The sequence below is a fragment of the Ochotona curzoniae genome, unplaced genomic scaffold (genome assembly GCF_017591425.1).
Source record: "Ochotona curzoniae isolate NIBS_2020 unplaced genomic scaffold, NIBS_Ocur_1.0 scaffold_1852, whole genome shotgun sequence".
Taxonomy (NCBI): domain Eukaryota; kingdom Metazoa; phylum Chordata; class Mammalia; order Lagomorpha; family Ochotonidae; genus Ochotona; species Ochotona curzoniae.
Window position 1 is genome coordinate 36719582 of NW_024467087.1, and position 18670 is coordinate 36738251.

At 42.2% G+C, this 18670-nt stretch overlaps 1 protein-coding gene across 3 annotated transcripts in view; it reads right to left on the minus strand.

Annotated features, from left to right (window-relative positions):
- Window positions 1–15528: 15528 nt before the first annotated feature.
- Window positions 15529–18670, minus strand: part of CENPI (centromere protein I) — a 64228-nt gene continuing 61086 nt past the window's right edge. For all 3 annotated transcript variants that reach the window (XM_040999840.1, XM_040999839.1, XM_040999841.1), the window contains 2 exons: window positions 17210–17251; window positions 15529–16515 (listed from right to left, as the gene is read on the minus strand). In XM_040999840.1, the coding sequence (XP_040855774.1) occupies window positions 16414–16515; window positions 17210–17251 (144 nt within the window). In that variant the 3' untranslated portion in view covers window positions 15529–16413. The remainder of the gene's footprint in view (window positions 16516–17209; window positions 17252–18670) is intronic.

The following is an 18670-nucleotide window of genomic DNA, read 5'->3' on the forward strand; positions in this document are numbered from 1 at the left end:
CTCTGCATCTATCTGTCTCTTTGCATGTCTGACATTCAAATAAATAAATCTTTAAAAGACACCTCAAAAATTTCACATTTTTGAAGCAACTTTGTAAATATTACACACAACCACTAAATATTTCTTGGATGAAGATGGATTTATAGTACAGCAGGTGAATGCCACTGCTTAGGGAACCTGCATCCCATGCTGGAGTACCTAGGTTCTAACACTTGCTCCCGCTTCCGATGCAGTTTTCTGCTCATGCCCACCCTGAGAGGCAACAGTATCAGCACAAGCATTTAGCTGCCTGCCGCCTGCGTGGGAGACATGGCCAGAGTACTTGGCTCCTGTCCCTGACTCAGCCCTCATTGTCGTATGGGCATGTGCGAAATGAACTGGAGACTGATTCTGTCTCTCTCTCCCTGCTTCCCTTGTTCCCTTACACTTTTCTTTCCTGCAAATAAACAGAAATTAACATTTTAAAGATTTTTATTGAATGACTGAGGACTGATTCTACAATTTTTATCTGAAGCACTATTTTTCTTTCTTTTTTCTTTTTAAGATTTATTTATTTATTGGAAAGTCAGATATACAGAGAGGAGGAGAGACAGAGAGGAAGATCTTCCGTCCAATGATTCACTCCCCAAGTGAGCGCAACGGCCAATGCTGTGCCGATCCGAAGCCAGGATCCAGAAACTTCTTCCAGGTCTCCCACACGGGTGCAGGGTCCCAAGGCTTTGGGCCATCCTCGACTGCATTCCCAGGCCCATATGAGATCCTGGTGCATTCAAGGCTAGGACTTTAGCCCCTAGGCCATGCCGCCGGGCCTGAGAAGCACTATTTTTCAAGGTAAGGTTTCTCACCTGAGTTTGCAACAATATCACTAGCCAAGCTTTCTGAATGTAGTTTTGGAAGGATTATCAGTTTCTTCTTCATGTTTGGTTAATTGATTTATTTATTTTTATTGGAAAGCCGGATATACATAGAAGAGGAGAGACAGAGAGGAAGATCTTCCATCCGATGATTCACTCCTCAAGTGAGTGCAACGGCCGGTGCTGCGCCAATCTGAAGACAGGAGCCCGGAACTTCCTCCAGGTGTCCCACACAGGTGCAGAGTTCCAAAGCCTTGGGCCGTCCTCGACTGCTTTCCCAGGCCACAAGCAGGGAGCTGGATGGGGAGTGGAGCTGCTGGGATTAGAACCGGTGCCCATATGGGATTCCGGCGCGTTCAAGGCAAGGGCTTTAGCCGCTAGGCCATGCCACTGGGCCCTTTTGTTGATTTGATTATGGGGAGTTAGAAAAATATTTACCGGTCCTGGTGTAGTGGCCTAGCAGTTAAAGTCCTCCCATTGAATGTGCAGTGATCTGATATGGGCGCCGGTTCTAATCCCACCAGTCTTGCTTTTTCTCCAGCTCCCAACTTGTGGCCTGGAAAAGTAGTTGATTATGGCCCAGAGCCTTCGGACCCTGCACCTGCGTGGGAGACCTGCAAGAGGCTCCTGGCTCCTGGCTTTGGCTCCGGCTGTTGAGGTCGCATGGGGAGTGAATCATTGGACAAAAGATCTTTCTCTCTCTTTTCCTCTCTCTCTATATATATGTCTGACTTTGCAATAAAAAAAATCTTTTTTAAAAAGGAAAATATTTACCAATTCAACAAATACATATTTTGGTACTTATTGTGCTATGACATAGGTCGATTATCTTAATTAAACCAAAAACTTTGGAGATAGTTAATATTACTCTCATTTCTTCAGTTGAAAATATGGAGGTTGGTAGAAATGAAGTAATTCTTTCAAAGTAATCTTATAAGTGTTTTTTTTTTTAATTTCAAAATCTATTTTATTGCAGCCAAAACAGTAAAATTAACTGTACATAATAATCCATTACATATGTATATATTATATATATATATACATTTTATTTTGGCAGATAAGTGTTAAACAAAATTATAGTTGCATACATTAGTAACGTAGCTCAACATCCTCAATTTGATATAACACATTTTCTTGCTGTCCTGCATTCTGCTAAATCACCATACCTAAACTGTTTTATAAAACTGATACACCGGTTTTTCTAAGATGGCGGCGTAGAGTGCAGACGTGTTTGGTGGAATGGAGAGTCTTTAGGCAAGGAGAGGTACAATAAGTAGATTTCAGGGAAAAAATAGGGCTCAGGCAGTAAGCAGGGGGCACCTGGAACTCCCCTGGACACAGGGAAGCTGCGGAAACGAGACAGCAGTGTTGTAGTGGACCGAAGAACCCACCAGCAGTTGGCGAGTAGCAACTCAGATCCCAGTGATCCAGGCTCTAGCGATCCGTTTCCAGCGCCAGCCAAACATCCAGCAGCGGCCTCCACACAACTCTTGTGACTGCCAGGTGAGAGCCTGGGTCCGCGTGGGGAATAGGAAAGTTAATATAGTCTGGGCGCTGACAATCAAGCTGAGTGACTGGAACCAGCAATAGGCGGAGGGAGCAGGGGACTCAGGGCGCCATCTTGTGCGGAGAGACGGAACGAGGAGTTGACAGAGCCGCACAGCGGCTCCTTTCTGGCTGTTTACCCGGGACTGATCTACGTGGGGAGGGAAACGCCAGCTTCGCTCCCTGCAGGGTTGGTGTGGTCCCTGGAGCTGACGGCGGACAGCCCCCCCGCCTCCCGACCTTTGCTGGTGCCCCTACGGGCGCCATCTTGGACACTGTGGCAAGTGCTCCAACCACTGATAAGCTGCAAGAGGAGGAGTGGTAATCTGCGCATGTGCTAATTCGGCAGCTCTCAGATAACAGTGTCACGGGACCAGACAGTGTTACACTGAAGGGAGAACAGCTGAGTCACCCAAGTACTGACCTGGGGACAAAAATACCACCATCTTAGAGCACTGCACAGCTGCAGAGAAAACAGCCCATACAAGGCACGCCACCAACTCCACCCAAAATACCCCCAGGAGGTACTCTGACTTATCGGCCAGCAGCGGGCGACAAGCTCAGTGCTGCCTACAAAATCAGTACCACAGACAAAGCAATTGTCAGGACAGCTGTGTTTCCCACATCCGGGGCACTGATTGAACATAAAAATCAACTTATAGACCTGTAGGTAATATACCATAGAGATGATTTCGTCAAACAGAGCGGCAACTACAAAAGGTAAAAGACAAGACAAAAGTACTGTGAATGTTACTGAAGAATCTCCAACAAAAGAGCAAAAGCTCCGCCCACTCTCAGAGTTAACTGAGGAAGACATTGAGAAAATGGGGGACAAAGAACTCAGAAAACTCGTTGCAAAGCTGATGGTCTACAATGAGAAGTACAAACAAGAGTTCAAAGAAGAAATAGCAGTAATACATCAAATTAAGGCTGATATATCAGAAATTAAAAACACAGTAGAGCAAATTAAAAATACAGTGGAGAGTCTCAACAACAGAATGAATGAAGCAGAAGAAAGAATATCAGAATTAGAAGATATTTCCTGTCACCATGAAGCAACAAGCAAAAAGCTGGAAGCAGAGCTAGGTCAAGCTAAAAAAAGTATCCAAGAATTAAAAGATATGATTAAAAGGTCCAACATAAGAGTTATGGGAGTTCCAGAGGGTGCAGAAAGAGAAGTTGGCATTAGAGGAGTATTCAGTGAAATAATAAAGGAAAACTTCCCTAATCTGAGCAAAGAAGTGGAAAATTATATACAGGAGGGATACAGAACTCCAAACAGAGTTGACCAAAACCGAACTTCACCGCGACACATGATAATCAAGTTCTCTTCAGTTGAACAAAAAGAAAAAATCCTTAAATGGGCACGGGAAAAAAATCAAGTGTCCTATAGGGGAGCTCCAATCAAACTCACAGCTGACCTTTCAGAGGAAACACTACAGGCCAGAAGAGAATGGAGTGACGTATTCCAGATCCTAAAAAAGAAAAATTTTCAGCCCAGAATAACTTACCCTGCAAAGCTCTCCTTTGTCTTTGAAAATGAAATAAAATTCTTCCACAGTAAAGAAAAATTTCAAGATTTTGCCTCATCTAAACCTGCCTTACAAATGATATTCAAGGATCTTCCCATGAAAGAAAAAAGAAATACCAACCACCAGCAACAAAGGCAAATGTGGAGAACATCCCACTAAAAGGCTAACAAACGACTCAATTATAGAACAACACATCGCCATAATGACAGGACCAAACTGCCCCTTATCCATAATAACTCTGAATGTAAATGGCTTAAACTCATCAGTCAAACGCCATAGATTGGAGGACTGGATCAAAAAACAAAACCCTACTATCTGCTGCTTACAGGAGACACATCTCACCTACAAAGATCAGAAAAAATTGAAAGTGAAAGGATGGAAAAAGATATTCCAAGCAAATGGTAAGGAAAGACGAGCAGGTGTAGCAATTCTTATATCAGATGACATGGACTTTGACGTAAAGAGCGTCAGAAGAGATGAAGAAGGATACCACATAATGATCAAAGGATGCCTTCAGCAAGAAGAGATCAGCATACTAAATGTTTACGCTCCAAATGCCAAAGCATCTAGCTACATGAAACAAATATTAACGGACTTAAAGGGAGCAATAAACTCCAATACGATCATAGTGGGAGACCTGAATACCCCATTAACACAAATGGACAGATCAAAAAGCCAGAAACTCAGCAAAGAAACAATAGAACTCACCCAAACTCTAGAGCAAATGGATTTAGTTGACATCTATCGAACCTTTCATCCTACAGACAGAGAATACACATTTTTTTCATCAGTGCATGGAACTTTCTCCAGAATTGATCATGTTATAGGCCATAAAATAAGCCTCAGCAAATTTAAAAAAGTTGAAATCATACCATGCATCTTCTCAGACCACCAAGGAGTGAAGCTTGAGACCAAGCAGTCAAAACACCAAGGAAGAATTACAAACATGTGGAGACTGAATAATATGTTACTAAATGAGCAATGGGTTAGAGAGGAAATCAGAGGAGAAATTAAAAAATTGCTTGAAACAAATGAAGGCATCGACACAACTTATCAAAACTTATGGGACACAATCAAGGCAGTGCTGAGGGGAAAGTTCATTTCAATCAGTGCTTATGTCAAGAAACTAGAAAAGCACCAAGTAAATCAGCTAACCCTACAACTGAAAGAACTAGAAACTCAACAACAAAGGAGTCCCAAGATTAGTAGGAAAAACGAAATTGTCAAAATACGGGAGGAAATAAACCAAATAGAGACCAAGAGAACTATACATAAGATCAATCAATCAAAAAGCTGGTTCTTTGAGAAAATCAACAAAATAGACTCTCCACTAGCTCAACTAATCAAAAAAAGGAGGGAGAAAATATGCATCAATAGTATCAGAGATGAGAAAGGAGATATAACAACAGATACCTCAGAAATACAAAGAATCATCAGGTCCTATTACAAGCAACTATATGCAAACAAATCAGAAAACCTAGAGGAGATGGATAGATTCTTGAACACATACAATCCAGCAAATTTGAATCAAGAAGCAATTAACAATCTAAACAGCCCAATAACATGCACTGAGATTGAATCAGTAATTAAAGCCCTCCCAACCAAGAAAAGTCCTGGACCAGATGGCTTCACAGCTGAATTCTACCAAACATTTCAAGAGGAACTTACCCCAATCTTACACAAGCTTTTTCAAGCAATAGAAAAAGAGGCAATCCTCCCAAGCTCTTTCTATGAAGCTAATATCACCTTAATACCAAAGCCAGAGAGAGAAACAACAGAAAAAGAGAACTACAGACCAATATCCTTGATGAACATAGATGCAAAGATCCTTAATAAAATACTAGCCAATAGGATCCAACAACACATCAGGCAGATCATTCACCCGGACCAGGTGGGATTCATCCCAGGCATGCAGGGATGGTTCAACATTCGCAAAACAATAAATGTGATACACCACATCAATAAATTGAAAAATAAAAACCATATGATCCTCTCTATAGATGCAGAGAAGGCATTTGATAAAATCCAACACCACTTCATGTTTTTTTTTTTTAAAGATTTATTTTTATTATTTTTTCATTGGAAAGGCGGATATACAGAGAGGAGAGACAGAGAGGAAGATCTTCCGTCCGATGTTTCACTCCCCAAGTGAGCGCAACGGGCCGATACTATGCCGATCCGAAGCCAGGAGCCTCTTCCGGGTCTCCCACGCGGGTGCAGGTTCCCAAAGCTTTGGGCCGTCCTCGACTGCTTTCCCAGGCCACAAGCAGGGAGCTGGAAGGGAAGCGGGGCCGCCGGGATTAGAACCGGCGCCCATATGGGATCCCGGGGGTGCAAGGCGAGGACCTTTAACCACTTGCGCCACCGCGCCGGGCCCCACCACTTCATGTTAAAAACCCTAAGCAAGATAGGCATAGAAGGAACATTCTACAACATAATCGAAGCAATTTACGAAAAACCCAATGCCAGCATCATACTAAATGGGGAAAGATTGGAAGCTTTTCCGCTAAATTCTGGAACTAGACAGGGATGTCCACTGTCACCGCTACTCTTCAATATAGTTTTGGAAGTCCTAGCCAGAGCTATTAGGCAAGACAAAGCAATTAAAGGTATAGAAATTGGAAATGAAGAATTGAAATTATCACTATTCGCAGATGACATGATTCTCTACATAGGGGAGCCAAAAGACTCAGTCAAGAGACTATTGGAACTCATAAGAGACTTTGGCAGAGTGGCAGGATACAAAATTAATGAACACAAATCGATGGCGCTAGTGTACGCAAATAATTCCATGGCTGAGCAGGAAATTGTAAGTACTGTCCCCTTTAAAATAGAGGAGAGGAATCTTAAATACCTAGGAATTAAGCTAACTAAAGATGTGAAAGACCTCTATGATGAAAACTATAAATCATTTAAGAAGGAAATAGAAGCAGACCTTGAAAAATGGAGAACATTACCATGTTCTTGGATTGGCAGGATCAACATTATCAAAATGACCATATTACCAAAAGCAATATACAGATTCAATGCAATCCCAATCAAAATCCCAACAACATTCTTCTCGGAAATAGAAAAGATGATACAAAAGTTCATTTGGAATCACAAAAGACCACGAATAGCTAAAGCTATCCTGAAAAATAGAAATCAAACTGGAGGACTCACAATTCCAGACCTCGAGACATACTACAGAGCAGTGGTTATCAAAACAGTCTGGTACTGGTACAGGAACAGAGAAGAAGATCAGTGGAACAGAATAGAAACACCAGAAGGAAATCCACACATGTATACTCACCTAATCTTTGACAAGAAAACGGAAAACAATCCAGGTAAAATACCTGGTTTATTCAACAAATGCTGTTGGGACAACTGGATAGCAGCTTGCAGAATAAAGAAGCAAGACCCACACCTGTCGCATTATACAAAAATCAGCTCTAACTGGCTCAAGGACCTAAATTTACACGCAGAAACCATCAAACTATTAAAGGAAAATATAGGAAACACACTCCAAGATATTGGAACAGGGAAAGACTTCTTAGACGTGGAAGCAAACCAGAGGTGCGTCCAAGGAAGAGTGGTTAAAGAAACTGTGGTATATCTACTCCATGGAATATTATGCAGCTATTAAGAAAAACAAAATTATTCTATTTACAACCAGGTGGTCCCAACTAGAAACCATTATGCTGAGTGAAATGAGTCAATCACAAAAGAACAAATACCATATATTCTCTCTCATATAAGGAAGCCAACATGGAAAGGGTAACTCCAACAGTCCAATCTATGCTGGTTTTTTGATGTTTTTACTTCAGTTTGGTTGCTTCCAAATAATCTTTATTCTCTAGTAGAATTCATCATGTGCTTATGAAGTATATGATGGCACCATTTTTCCCGAGAGACTTCTGTGTTTCCTTTTTGTCATGCATGTGTTGGCTATTCAGTGGTGTTACTTTTTTTCAGGGTGATATACTTTGTTGTCGATGTTGTTAGTGTTGTTGTTGATGTGGTTGTTATAAATTGATGTCAATCTGAAACAGTAATATTATTTCAACCCCAAACAACCTGTATCTCATGCAATAAGATATTGTGAAGTAATCAAGGAATCAATAATCGATATGAGTAGACTGCTTCTGATCTACATCAAAGAATTGTAAAATTGTAAGGCTCTAAACAAGATGGAAGAATCCACCATAGGAGGGGGAGCGGGTTTTGGGGAGGGGAGGGGGGAATCCCAGTGCCTGTAAAACTGTGTCTCATGATGCAATGTAATAAAAAAAAAAAAAAAAAAACTGATACACCGAAATTTACTTTAGTGCTTTCACTTACTCTCTGATTCCAAGTAAAACTTTTTATAAGCTTTTTCTATCTCTGGGTTCATCTCATCATCAATCTTATAAGATTATCATCATCAAATTCATCTCCTACTAAAATTCTTTTCCCAGTCCTTATTAATTACAATCAGTAGGGGGCATCCTCTGCTCAAAAGAGCTTTTCTGCACCTGTTAGATTCTGCTTGTTTCCACAAGGGGGCACTGTGACGATTGCTTTATATTCATTCTCTTTACAAGCACCTAGTTCAGTGAGTATCTGGCATCTAGAATTCAGTAAACATTTTTGATAACCATGTACTAGTAACTGCCATGTATTTAGTGTGGGGTCAGTAGAGAAGCTGGAGGGAATGATGAAAGGTGGATTAATGCGTCCTAAGTTAGCTTGGAGTAAGAAATTCTGATACTCTATTGTAAAGCAGGGTGGCTATAAATAATGACAATTCATTGTATATATTTTAAGATTTATTTTTAACGTTAAAGGCAGATTTACAAAGAAAAGAAAAGAGACAGAAAGAGATCATCCATCCACTGGAGAGAAGAGAGGAGAGAAGAGAGGGGAGGGCTGGGACTGGGAATAGAGGAGGGGAGAGGAGAATTCTCATATTTGCTGGTACACTGTCCAAAATGCCCACAACTGCTTGGAGATAAGACTCAAAGCAGGTACTTGGAGGGAAGGACACGGGTGTCCTGGGCAGCCTGCTAATCCCTGTGCCTGATGCCTGCCTCTCCCTTCCCCAGAGTATTTCAAAATGGTCCCCACAACATTGAGTTGACAAGTGTCTTAAGTTCCATTTATAGATTCTCCTCTCTCTTTTTATTTTTACCATGTGTATGCCAGTAAAACTGAGTGTCCATTTAGGCTTGCCACTTTTAGATTTTGCAGATTATTTTTATAATATAATTTACCATGTTCATTCATTCTCTTTAAAGTAGGTCATATATATATATTTATATATAAAGTAGGTATATATATATAAAGATTTATTTCTTGATAGTGGAAAGTCAGATATACAGAGAGGAGAGACAGAGAGGAGGATCTTCCATCCGATGATTCACTCCCCAAGTGAGCACAATGGCCAAAGCTGAGCCAATCTAAAGCCAGGAGCCAGGAGCTCTTCCAGGTCTCCCACGCGGGTGCAGGGTCCAAAGGCCTTGAGTTTTCCTTGACTGCTTTTCTAGGCGACAAACAGGGAGCTGGATGGGAAGTGGGGCTGCCGGGATTAGAACCGGCGCCCATATGGGATCCTGGGGCATTCAAGGTGAGGACTTTAGCTGCTAGGCCACTGTGCCGGGCCCAAATAGGTCATATATTTTGACAAGAATATTTCATATACAGTACTGCTGACTTCTGTCATGTTCTCTGCATTTTTGAGGCTGGATTTTGGTGCTCACAGCAAGGCTACACAAGTTAAGAAAGACTTCCTGTTCTCTCTTACTTCCATGCACTCCCTCCTTCTAAACAGACATTTGCCCATCCTCTCAGTGACGAATTAAATTATTTCGAGGAACAAAAAAAGTAATCTTTTCTCCATCAAGATGTCAGATTTTCTAGTGTTAGGTTATCACCATTATCAAAAATTTTAGAGTGGATTTTTGTTCAGTATTTTTAGATTTCTTAAGCTCAGAATCTAAGACTTGTTGGCTATAATTTCACTGTAATTTTTTAAAAATGATACATATCATCTCACAGCTTAAGAGATTATGTGGTTAACTTTCATCTGCATTCTTCAGTGTGAGAGCTATTATTATAATAGACTCATTTTACAAGCGGAGAAACTACAAGCTTTGAAAAACTAAATAACTCACACGCAGTCGCTCATGATGGAGTCAAGTGTAGCCATCATAGCTCCTAAGAGAAGATTCTGTGGTTTTCTCATTAGATGATATTCACAGCAAAATTGCGCGACTTTATAATGTGATTTTGGAATTCTCCCTTATGAAAAAGATGTCTTAGCAGCTCCATAAAATTTAACACCTAAAAGGGGGAAGTGAGGGCAGTGCAATTCTGCCCTATAGCATTATAAATCACACCAGGGAACAGGAAATTGAAGATTTGTCTCCACTTAATGCTTTAACACTACCAAATTAGTGTCATCTTTAGTGATCAACTTCCCCACATGATAAAATTGAAGTCAAACATCATACGTAACCCAAACATTCTGAATGATTGCCTTGAACTGAAACTCAACTGATAGCTATTCTAATACACTAAAATTTTTTCAAAGAAAAAATGTGTTTGACATTATGGAATGTCAAGGTGAGGTTACCTGTACCGGATGTGACTGTAGCGCCCAACCAGCAAGCATGAGAACCAGGAAGGGAGAGGGCAGAGCTGGCAGGGGTACTAAGGGGGGGGGTTCCCTTGCTGGACAGCTACTCCCACTGGAGAGCATAAGCTGGGATGGGACTACAACACCTGTGCGCCTCATATGGACTCGATCAGGAAAAAGCCAGGCTGGGCTGATTATTCCTACTGGTGCAAACAAAATTAAGTGGGTGAGGGCTCTTTGGGTTAGCCGCAGCATCAGCTGGCACTGGGGGCTAATTCTGTCAAGTTAAACCACAGAACCACCTGGATAGTGCATAATCCGGGAGTGGGAGTGGCCTGGGAGGGAAATAGTGGGCTCCTCCCTCTTGGGTTACCACTCCCACTGCAGGGCACGAAAACCAGGTCAGGGGCTGGAGTGGCTACAGAGAGACACCCAACAACATCCGTGAAGGCTAGATAGTTGAGCTGGTTAGATGGAACTAGGCTTTAATATCCATTGACATGTACGAGAGCTGAATGGAATGTGGGACAGACTGGACTGGTCTGCTACACATACTGGCAAACCAGGGTAGGGGGCGGGTCTGGTGGAGGTTATTGCAGGTTGCCCTGACTAGGCTGCAACTCCCACTGGTTTATGTGAGGGCCGAGTATGTACTGGGCAGAACCAGCCTGGACTGCAAACACCCACTGGTTCCAGTGGAAGGAAGACAGGGCTAGAAACAGAACCAACCCAGCAATTGCAACCACCAGCTGATAGGGGTGATGGACTGTGCTGGGCCCTGTGCTTGCTAGTACATACAAGAATCTGGTCTGGGAATACCTCAGACAAAGTCTCTTTGGGGATCTCCCCAATCGAACTGCCAGACTCAGAACCATAACCATGAAAAGACAGAGGACAGTCAGTCAACTACCTTAGCCATATGTTGGCAGTGAAAAATGGGGCAAATGGAGACTCTATGATGGACTATGTCAATCAGTAGATTCTTCGACGATCTCATTGTGCTTGGAATGGTGAGACTGGCAATTCATAACTGTTGAACTATCAAAACCACTTGAGCAAGACCCTCGGAGTATGCCCCACACCAGAGACCTGGGATAGGTGGGAGACTGGGTGGGGCTTCTCCCTTAATATCCCCCTTTACCTCAGATACATGAAGGAAACAAGGTGGAAATAATAGTCTTACCCACTTTCCGGTAGCCCTTGAATCTTTTTGCCCTAATTAACTATGTAAAGATGGTCAAAAATATAATAAAAAATGGAAAAAGTTTAAAAAAAGTGTTTGAAAACTCTGGATGAAAATAAAGTTTCACCTTTTATTCAAAAAGATAAACCTGTTCTTACAGGAGCAGAGAATAGTGAGTGCCTAGTTTTATAAGACATTATCTGGTTCTATCACCCAAACTCCAGCACATGCTTCAGAAAGAAAACAAGCCTAAATACTGACAAGGAAACCGGGGACGTGGAGTAGGATCCTAACGTAATTAGGATAAAGCTCTCCTGGCTCATCACTAGGAGAAAAAGACCAGTGGCCCCTTCAAGCAAATTAAGGCTTTTTCCTTTGTCCTGACAATTAGTCTTTGTGACTAGATCGGCTTCCCAAATGCACACTTTTCAAAATGGGGATGAGTCCCCGCACAGAAATGCAAAAATGAGAGAGAGAGGAGCCGGAGCAAGTCTTGTGAAGATCATATCATAATTGGATGGCATAGAATATTTGGAAAAAGGAATGAAACACTCCCTTCTGCTCTGTGATATTGGATATCACATCCAAAAAGAATGATCATATGAGTGAGTAACAGAAAAGCATTGTTTAAAGAAAATCTAATGGACAACAATAGCCTTTTCCGCATTCAAGAAATCTGAAGGAGAAGCAATTATTTTACTTATTAAAGTCTAGTTTTGTGAGAATTGCCCTGTGATGCATGCATTAAGCCTTGGTTTGCAGTGCTGGCATCCCACACGGGTGCAGGGTCCCAAGGGCTTTGGGCCATCCTCGACTGCTTTCCCAAGCCACAAGCAGGGAGATGGATGGGAAGTGGAGCTGCCGGGATTAGAACCGGCGCCCATATGGGACCCCAGAGTGTGCAAGGTGAGGACGTTAGCCACTAGGCTACCATGCTGGGTCCACATTAATAAATCTTTAACAGAGCCTGAATCCAATATCTAACTACCCCTTCCTCATCTTGCACACAGCTGGCCCTCTGTGATAACCTAAGTGGTCACTGTGTTTGTCCCCTTAACTCTTTCTCAGCTAAACCCTCATACAGCAGCTCCATATATCATACAGCTAAGTCAAAGCATGCCATTCCCCTTCCCAATCTCCCTAGTGGCTTTCCATTTACATATCCATGCCAGGATATAAGGACAGGTCACAAATTTATTTCTGGCTTTCTCCTCTAGTTCATTTCTTACTGTTCTTTTCTATGCTGTAACCTATCATCCTCACTGCAATTTCTCACACATGCCAAGAAAGTTAACATTCTAGGACATTTTAGTTCATATTCTTTCCAAAGCACTCTTTTCTGAAACAGTCACAAGGTTCCTATGCCTATTGCCATACAAGGTTCCATATGCTTATTGCCTACATCACCTCCTCAGACAGGCCCCTCCTAACCACTTTAAGTATTAGCTCTTCTCACATTCTTCTATCTTCCTTACTGATAAATTTCCTGACTTCTTGTTCTTTTCCATTTTCTCCATTGAGACTTAAACTCCATAATGTAGATACTTTTTATTGGTCATAACAGTATAAACAGCCTACTGAGGAATAACCGGCACACAGTAAAAAACAAAAACAATAACAAACTCAGTAAAAATTTACCAAATCAATAGATGAATGGGGGTCAGCATCATGGCACAATAAGCTAAGACTGCCTGCAGAGCCAGCAACCCATATGGATGCCGCTCAAGTCCCTGCTGATCCATTTCTGGTCCAGCTCCTTGCTTATAGCCTGGGAAAGCAGCAGAGGATGGTTTAAGCCCTTGGGTCCCTGCACCCATGCGGGAGAACTGAAAGAAGCTCCTGGTTGCTTGCTTTGAATTGGCTCGGCTCTGGCCATTGCAGCCATTTGGGGAGTGAAGCAACAGATGGAAAATCTGTCTCTCCTCTCTCTCTGTAACTGTGCCTTTCAAATAAAAATAAATCTTTAAAATAAATGAATGAATGGATGAGTAAGATTTTTTTTTGTCTGAACACTACCCAAATAATAGACTTTATGATTTTGTTTTACTAGGGAAAAAAAGAATCACAAGGTATGCACTTAAGAAAAATTAAGCATAAGAAGTGTGGACTGGGATTGGATGCACCGAACCGGGCCAGACCCCAACACCCTCTGGTGTCCTGGAGGACCGGGATAGATGTGCGATAGACTAGGCAAGGTCTCAAACCACTACTGAGCCATGTGTGAGCCATAGGTGGGTATGGACAAACTATGGCTGGGCTGAAACATACAACAGCAAGGACCAGTTTGGGTTGAAGGCCAGTCAGGAAAAGCCACTGTTCCTGCTATGACAGGAGGTGGACTGAGTAGGGCTGGCTCATGGACCAACTGGTAAGAGTGAAACCTGGCACTGGGAGAGGTTCTGATGGAGGAGCCTGGGCAACTCCTCTAGCAGGACACAGACCCGGCAGGTAAGCGCAAGAAACATGATAGGAAACAGCCCAGAACAGGCCATGGAAAGTTACCCACTGGCATACATCTGGCATGGGTCGAGGGTGGACCAGGCTGAATCTGTCCACGTCATCCACTGGCAAATCCAAGCACCAGAACAGTGTGGGTCGAGCCAGGTTCGGTCGCAACAAAGACTAGTGCACAATATGGAATGTCAAGGTGAGGTTGCCTGTACCGGATGTGCCCAAAGTGCCCAACCAGCAAGTGTGAGAACCAGGAAGGGATGGGGCAGAGCCAGCAGGAGAATAAGGGAGGGTTCCTTTGCTGGACAGCTACTCCTGCAGGAGAGCATGGGCTGGAATGGGGGCAGACCAGACTAGGCAGGGCTACAACACCTGTGCGCCTCATGTGGACTAGATCAGGGAAAAGTTAGGCCGGGCTGATTATTCCTACTGGTGCAAACAAAATTAGAGTGGGTGAGGGTTGTTTGGGCTTAGCCACAGCATCAGCAGCAAGAAGCTGGCACTGGGGGCTAGTTCTGTCAAGTCAAACCACAGAACTATCTGGATAGTGCATAATCTGGGAGTGGGAGAGGCCTGGGAGGGAAATAGTGGACTCATCCCTCTTGGGTTACCACTTCCACGGGAGGGCATAAAACTAGGACAGCGGCTGGGGTGGAACGGGGTGTGGGACAGACTGGATTACTGCTACACATACTGGCAAACCAGGGTAGGGGGCGGGCCTGGTGGGGGTTATTGCGGGTCGCTCCAACTAGGCTGCAGCTCCCACTGGTTTATGCGAGGGCCGAGTATGTGCTGGGCAGAACCAGACTGGACTGGTTCCAGTGGAAGTCGGGAGTGAAAACAGAACCAACCCAGCAACTGCAACCACCAGCTGATAGGGGTGATGGACCGTGCTGGGCCCTGTAGTTGCTAGCACATACAAGAATCTGGTTTGAGCACACCTCAGATAAAGTTTCTTTGGAGATCTCCCCAATCAAAATGCTGGACTCAGAACCCTAACCAAGGAAAGAGAGAAGACAGAACAAGTCAACCAACCATCTCAGCTATGATGGACTATGTCAATCAGTGGATTCTTCAAGTACCTCATAGTGCTTGGAGTGGCAAGATTGGCAGCGATTCATAACTGTGGCAATATCAAAACCACTTGAGCAAGAACCTCAGAGCATGCCCTACATCCGGGACCTGGGGAGGGTGGGAAATTGGGTGGGCCTTCTTCCTTAATACCCCCCTTTAAACATGAAGGAAACAATATGGAAAAAATACTAGTCTTACCCACTTTCCTGTAGCCCTTGAACCTTTTTACCCTAATTTACTATGTAAAGATTTTCAAAATATAAAAATTAAAAGAGAAAAATTAAGCATAATAGCTTTTAAATGACATTAACTTTATTAAAAGGAGGATTTGTTCAGTAGCACTGAGGTAAAATTTTATAAAATTTCCACAAGACTTTGTCTATTGTAAAATTTTTAAAAGGCTTCAGAATTACTCTGAAAGTTGTAATTAACTTATTTAGGCCTAAACACAACTGCATATATATGTGTATATAAACACATATACACACAAACAAAATAGTGCAGTTTCATAAAGTCAAACTGACATAGACAGAAATGCCTTCCTTAGCCCACAGTATTTTCCATTCCTTTTCTTATCAAACTGCTAACAGTGATGGCTTTGAAAGTCACCAACCGACTAGGGCTCTTAGAATCATACATATTGTGCTTTGCTAACTTGGTGCTAGTGCTGCTGTTAAAAAAAAAAAGTAAACCCCAGAGGTTTCACAGAGGCAGACAAGCAGTCTACGTGTGTTTATGTGTATATGTGTATATGTATGTGTATGTGTATTCGTATGTATATGTGTGTGTGTATATGTGCAAGCATGGATTAAATGCCACTGTGCAAGACCCACTCCCTTCCATTGGTGCACCTTGTAGCACAGAGATGTGAAAAACCATAACACAAAACAGATGCACCTCTTTATGTGGCGGAAGGCAGAGCCTGATGATGAATAGGCCATTTTTCATTGGCAGGCTAGAAAGCTAAGTCTTGAAATATAAGTTGGTGATATCCAGGCTTTCCTCTCCAGAAAGAAAGCCTGCCTGAGTACTCACTGAGGAAGGCAGGCTGTTAGGAAGTAAATACAGAAACTCAGGCTGAGCTACTTGGTCACTCTAGCAATGAAGAAGCAATGCAGTCTGGAATGTTGTTTACGTCAACATCACTTAACTTTGATCATCACAGTTTGTGCTGTCTGATCAGGAGATAGAAGAACGACGAATACAACTTTGCATGAAAAGTTTCAAGCCTTGAAACTCCTCTGATAATAAATAGTCCACATACAAGTTCCATTTCTTTCCCTGTAGGCACAGAAAATGGAAAATTATTTCTCAAATAGTTTGCCAGTTATTTTTTACTTCCTCTTCTTTCTTTAGCAACACCTGAAGGCCCCAGTTCATAATTGGAGCTCAGTCATTAACATTCAAACTAGAAAGTACTCAACGTCTAGTACTCAATGAAAGGATCTCAATGTCTAAATGCCTAAATATCTCTTTAATATCCTGGCAAAAAAAACTTAGCTGTCCAACTAAACAACCTACTGTGAAATGAATGAATGAATGAAAATTTGCCATTATTTCAACACTCTAACAAGTTAACATCTAAAATATGTAATAGAGAAGACATAAATATAGTCCCACCTATAATAAATATGTGCACAGGAGTTTGTGTAATTCTCAGACAATTTGTAAAACTTTGCTAAATTAGTCTCATTACTTCATATATATGCAAACTTACACATATATTACAAACTTAGAAAATGCATGGTCACAACAGCTAGAGTTAAACTACGAAGAGTTATAGCCTTGAAGAAAAAGAGAGGCCATGCCAATAAATTGACATAAAGTCACTGGAATGAATTCAGGAGATGTACAGTTCTTTCAGTTTGTGGTGGAAACAGACTTCGGCTTTCGGGAAAAAAGAAAATGTATAAATTTCCTTGATTAAATTAAGCTATTTTAAATGCCTGATCATAAAGAGAGTAAATTTGTTTACCTGAATGGAGCTCAACTTTATGGTCTTGTTTTCTGGGGAATCCTTTAAAAAAGCGGGGGGGGGGGGGGGCGAGAGTGGGAAGAGACATGGGTTATATTTGGTTAGTAAACACCACAAGCAAATTAAGATGGTTCTTTACTGTTTGATTCATTTGCTACTATCACTCCTAGATGTTATCTGTACAGACATTCATCACAAAACTCCTTAGAAGCATAAATAAAGAGGAAATAACAATCACAGTGGATAAAGCAACATTTAGCCAATCAACGTTCTTAGTTTTTGATTGTGTAGTCAGGCACTGTGGTCAGAGATGGAGGATATTACAGAAAGCTTTTTCAGAGGAATGTGATCCTCGAACTGAGCCTTGAAGAAGAGCACAAAGCTTGTGAGGCACACTATGCATACACACAGTAGACTCTATAAAACGCCAATTGTTTATTCATCTATTTCCCAGTTTAAACTATCACCTACCATATTTCACTGAATCTAAAATCTTCCCATTCTATGACACACCACTTTCAAAATCTCAGTAAAAGAAAACTGCTGGAAATAATATGATGGCACAATTTGCTAATCTACCTCTAGGCACTGGGATTCCATGTAGGCACCGGTCCATGTCTCAGCTGCTCCACTTCCCCTGCAGCTACCTGCCTGTGGCCAGGGAAAGCAGTCAAGGACGGCCCAAACCCTTGGGACCCTGCACCCATTTGGGAGACCCAGAAGAAGCTCCTGGCTCCTGGTTTCGGATCAGTCCGGCTTCAGTCATTGTGACCATTTGGGGAGTGAACCTGTGGATGAAGATCTTCCTTTTTGTCTCTCTTTCTCTGTGTAAATCTGCTTTTCCCAATACAAATACCCCACCCCCACAAGAGGAATAAAATTGCCTATTAAACCACATACAACACCATCCTTTTTAACATTCAGAAGTTTTATTTTAGAGGCTGCCATGATGGCTCAACTGGCTAATTCTCTGGTTGCAAGCACTGGCATCCCACATGAGCACTGGTTTATGTCCTGGCCGCTCTTCTTCCAATCCTGCTACTTGCCTGTGGCCTGGAAAAGCAGTAGAGAATGGCCCAAAGCCTTCGGACCCTGCACCCATGTGGGAGACCTGGTAGGGTCTCCTAGCTCCTGCCTTAAGAACAGCTTAGCTTTGGCCATACGGCCATTTGGAGAGTGAAACAGTGGATAGAAGATCTTTCAATTTCTCTTTCCATCTGTAAATTTGCTTTTCTGAACTTATTATTTCTAAAAATAAATAGTTTTAAAGATTTTTAAAATTTTAAATAGATGCCAAGCTATGGTTAGATGCAGGAAAAGAAGCTCTGGTGTAGTGTTGCACAATGGGTGACAAAAACAAAAAGCTGAAAGAGGGGATCTGAATGATTTTGTCCAACAGAAATGATAAATGCTTGGAGATAACTACTCTTACCCTGCTTCAAACATTACACAGTATATACA